This window comes from Silurus aristotelis, assembly GCF_946808225.1.
Source record: "Silurus aristotelis genome assembly, contig: scaffold_284, whole genome shotgun sequence".
In the NCBI taxonomy this organism is placed as follows: domain Eukaryota; kingdom Metazoa; phylum Chordata; class Actinopteri; order Siluriformes; family Siluridae; genus Silurus; species Silurus aristotelis.
This window is the reverse complement of record NW_028148995.1, coordinates 1-5,000: the sequence shown is the minus strand read 5'-3', so window position 1 is coordinate 5,000 and position 5,000 is coordinate 1. Positions and strand designations below refer to the sequence as shown.

The 5,000-nt window shown below is 44.8% G+C and overlaps 1 protein-coding gene across 1 annotated transcript; it reads left to right on the top strand.

The window, feature by feature from the left end:
- Positions 1-6: 6 nt before the first annotated feature.
- Positions 7-3,270, top strand: LOC310723094 (polyadenylate-binding protein 1-like 2; the record flags this gene model as incomplete). Its single annotated transcript, XM_083570927.1, has 7 exons — positions 7-97; positions 173-280; positions 1,783-1,966; positions 2,193-2,389; positions 2,518-2,633; positions 2,765-2,915; positions 3,133-3,270. Coding segments are annotated over exons 3-7 (780 nt in total), but the record flags the coding sequence as incomplete, so codon positions are not given.
- Between the last annotated feature and the right edge of the window lie 1,730 nt (positions 3,271-5,000).

Sequence of the window (5,000 nt, the reverse complement as noted above, 5' to 3'; positions counted from 1 at the left end):
TCTCGTCTGTGGCGGTTTGGCAGCACTGGGGTTATTCTCTGAAGCTGGAAACACACCTGCTCCCCGTCAGAAGAAATGGTTCGATCTGTTTTATAAGGTTTGTGCTGTTAAAATGTGTATGAGAACATAATTAAACACCGGTACCATAACCTAAAGGTCTTTATTTGTACAGAGTAAGAAATGTCCAGTGCAGGTCCACGGCCAGTCGAAACGTTCCGGTGGACCACAGAAACGTCTTTGTGGATTCCACCCTCCTAAAGTGTTCATTTCAGACTTTCAGGTGATCATCTCTTTCATGTCACGTCACTGTGGACCTGCACAACTATATTTGTGACCACACTCATGTGCTTTAAATGTCCTCTGCTGTGGGATGCAGAAATAATCGTTGCAATATTTATTTTTATTTACAAAATCTCAATAAAGTGATGTTTATGTAACAAACCGCACTGGAAGAAAGACAGACAGGCAAAAGTTCACCAAGCAGAGCTTCTTTATTTTCTTTCGTTTTCACCCTGGCGTTTTCCTTTCCAGTGCTCACACCAGGGTTCACCCACACACTCACGGTTCTGGACGCCTTTTCTTTTTTGACGTTCGCCGGTGGTCCCTCCCTCACGCTTTCTCTCTTTAGCGCCCGCCAGAGTTTCCTCACGCACCGGCACAACTTTTCTTTGCGTCCACACGAGTTCACTTTGCGCCCGACGCGTCTTCCACCGGCGCCCGTCTGCGCTTATTTCCCCTTCAGCGACCTTCCGCTCGTCTCTCTGCTTGGTGTCCCTCTTTTTTTTTGGTGTCACCAGACTGAAACAGAGCACTGATTAGTCTCATCAGCTGCAGGTGTTTCTTACCGCTCGTGCCGTCCGGCTCCGCCTCCACTCGCGCACCGCTGCTACAGTTTACATCCCTAATCATATAGAACAATATCTGCTTTATCTATTCCCATTTCTCATCCAGTGATCAAATAGTGGAAGCACTGAGATCATTGTAAAAGACTTTGGTTTTTGCTCAAGTGTGTTAAAGTGTGTTATATTTATAGATCTTCACTTCACTTCTGCCCTCAGACTCTCACTAGTGTACAGAGATGATTGTGGATTAAACATATTAATGTGTGAATGTTAGATTCTGCGATGTTTCTTCTTATTTAAATCTGTAAAAAATACCAGGACTTAAAGGTAAATAAAACCTGTGTTTCACACTCTTTATTGTTCTTTTACCAGGTCGTAAGTGTTCCACCTGCTGCAAGTGTTCCACCTGCTTTACTCCACTCCTACTGCTGTAGCGCCCCCTACCTCCACCCCCACCATTATACAGCCCTTTATATGTCATTATCATCATTATGTTTAAGTTCATAATTACAAATATGTGTCTTTACAGCCTGGTAGTCAAAGTCCATCTCCTTTAGCCAGTGATTCATCTGCATCCAGTCCTTCATCTGCATCCGGTCCTTCATCAGCATCCAGTCCTTCATCTGCATCCGGTCCTTCATCTGCATCCGGTCCTTCATCTGCATCCGGTCCTTCATCTGCATCCGGTCCTTCATCTGAATCCGGTCCTGCTTTTTAGACTGTTTTGTGCTTTTTGTTAACTTAATTTTTGTACTGAGAAATGTAGAAATGTAAGATCTTTTAAACCTGTATGTTTTACAATCTTTCAACATTTCAGAGTAGAAACTGATTGTAGTTCACTCATACTGATGTTTTTCTGTTTAAGACTGTAGGTTTGGTTTGGTGTTTATTTTCTTCTTTATAACTGACAGTTTGTTTGTTTGTTTGTTGTTTTTTTTAGATAAAAATGAATTCGAGTATTTCAGCACTGTATGTTGGTGATCTGCACCATGAAGTGACAGAAAAAATGCTAATGGAGAAATTCAGCTCTGTGGGCCACGTTCACTCCATCCGGATCTGCAGGAACTGGAACACCGGCGTTTCACTCAGTTACGCCTACGTCAACTTTTACCAGCGAGCCGATGGTAATGAACTCCTCATTAAACCCCGATACACTATTTCTGCATCTATACCAGTTTATTGTCTACTTAATACTCCAGGAGTAATTTCTGTATTATTTTACTACTTTATTATGTGAATATGGTCAGGTTTTGTGCCTTAAATAAAATTTGAGAGTGTTTTCTCCTCACCCATGTTTCCCCAGTCTTTTTTACTGAAATTAATGACCTGTAATGAATTTTGTTTCCTCAGCTGAGCGAGCGTTGGCAACACTTAATTGTGAGCTCCTTATGGGGAACCCTATGAGAGTCATGTGGTCTCAGAGGGATTCCACCATGAGGAAAAGCGGCATCGGAAACTTGTTCATCAAGAACTTGGACCTGGAGAAGATTGACAGCATGGCCCTTTTTGACCTGTTCTCAGTCTTTGGGAAGATCCTGTCATGCAGGGTTTGTGCTTTAAACTGTTTGGATCTGAATTACATCTGTATAGCATGATTAGCATGTTTTCTACTAAAGTCCTGTATTAGATCTGTTTGATATGAATTGTGTGTTGACATGACGTGTCTCTCCTGAAGGTTGTCCGTTACAAGACGGGGACAAAAGGATATGGATACGTCCAATTTGAGTCTCCAGAGGCGGCGAATTTGGCAAAAGAGAAACTCAATGGCAAACCTCTTAACGGCCATAAAGTGTAAGCTATTAATATAAAGTGTGGGTTTGGTCATATGAGGGGATTTCAGTCAGCATCAGGGGGTAATTTTTCTGGTGTCGGCATAAAGACTAACAGCAGTGTGTAAGAGCAGTGTCTCTGTTGTGTTACAGCTTCATCCAACACTTTAAGTCTCGTAAGGAGCGCGAGACTAAGAAGAACCACCACACCCAGGTCTTCATTAACAAGCAGAAGACCTTACTGAGACCAGAACACCAGGATAACCCTGTCCATCATAACGTGCAGAGGATGAAGAATGTGCAGGTGAAGACTGTACCCTAAACATCTACCACCCCATGCTGTCCCCATTAAAATGATTTGATGCTGAAGTTCAATATTGCAGTAAATGGGTTACTGGCTGAAAAGGTTAAAGATCCTCCTCTAGCTGGTTCCCTCAAGAGCCTCCTGCTAGCAGTGATGATGATCTGATAAAACAAAATGGAATGAAGTGTTTACAGCTGTGTGTGTCTTTGTGTTACAGACTCAGAATATGACTCCCTTCACACCAAGCCAGAAGGGAGAGCGAAATAAAGAAAATGCCCCAGCAGTAAACACAGTTCCTGCTGTAGAAGAGCGCACAACTGTGGATGAGAAACCAGCTCTACCTCAAGTTCCAGCTGTAGAACAGAGTCCAGCTCCACCTCATGTTTCAGCTGTAGAACAGAGTCCAGCTCCACCTCATGTTTCAGCTATAGAACAGAGTCCAGCTCTACCTCAAGTTCCAGCTGTAGAACAGAGTCCAGCTCTACCTCATGTTCCAGCTGTAGAACAGAGTCCAGCTCCATTTTATGTTTCAGCTGTAGAACAGAGTCCAGCTCCATTTTATGTTTCAGCTGTAGAACAGAGTCCAGCTCCACCTCATGTTCCAGCTGTAGAACAGAGTCCAGCTCCACCTCATGTTCCAGCTGTAGAACAGAGTCCAGCTCCATTTTATGTTTCAGCTGTAGAACAGAGTCCAGCTCCACCTCATGTTCCAGCTGTAGAACAGAGTCCAACTCCACCTCATGTTCCAGCTGTAGAACAGAGTCCAGCTCCATCTCAAGTTCCAGCTGTAGAACAGAGTCCAGCTCCACCTCATGTTTCAGCTGTGGAACAAAGTCCAGCTCCACCTCATGTTCCAGCTGTAGAACAGAGTCCAGCTCCACCTCATGTTTCAGCTGTGGAACAAAGTCCAGCTCCACCTCATGTTCCAGCTGTAGAACAGAGTCCAGCTCCACCTCATGTTTCAGCTGTAGAACAGAGTCCAGCTTCATCTCATGTTCCAGATGTGCAGGATGTATCCATGGCTGCAGCACCTCAGAAGCGCTTAACCATTTACATGTTGGAGTCTGCAGATTTTGAAATGCAGATCCAGATGGCACGTAAGTGTTACACTCTCACACACACACACACACACACACACACACACACACACACACACACACACACACACACACACGCACACAAGCAGCTTCAGTAACTCTCTCTCTCTCTCTCTCTCTCTCTCTCCCTCTCTCTCCCTCTCTTTCTCCCTCTCTCACTTTCTCTCTCACTTTCTCTCTCACTCTCTCTCCCTCTCTCTCTCTCTCTTTCTCTCTCTCTCTCTCTCTCTCTCTCTCTCTCTCTCTCTCTCTCTCTCTCTCTCTCTCTTCTCTCTCACTCTGCAGATGATCACCTGTTGCCTCTGGTAGAGAAAATCCAACCGGCTGAAGCGAATAAAATTTCATGGATGCTGATTGGGAGTGAAAACAACTTTGAAATCATGAACATGATTTCTGATCCTGATCTTCTGCGAGCAAAAGGCACGTCTTAAGTTTGCCAATGACCATTTGGATGATCCAGAGGAGTCATGGGAGAAAGTCATGTGGTCAGATGAGACCAAAATAGAACTTTTGGGTCATAGTTCCACTAAATGTGTTTGGAGGAAGAAGAATGATGAGTACCATCCCAAGAACACCATCCCTACTGTGAAGCATGGGGGTGGTAGCATCATGCTTTGGGGGTGTTTTTCTGCACATGGGACAGGGCGACTGCACTGTATTAAGGAGAGGATGACCGGGGCCATGTATTGCGAGATTTTGGGGAACAACCTCCTTCCCTCAGTTAGAGCATTGAAGATGGGTCGAGGCTGGGTCTGCCAACACGACAATGACCCGAAGCACACAGCCAGGATAACCAAGGAGTGGCTCTGTAAGAAGCATATCAAGGTTCTGGTGTGGCCTAGCCAGTCTCCAGACCTAAACCCAATAGAAAATCTTTGGAGGGAGCTCAAACTCCGTGTTTCTCAGCGACAGGCCAGAAACCTGACTGATCTAGAGAAGATCTGTGTGGAGGAGTGGGCCAAAATCCCTCCTGCAGTGTGTGCAAACC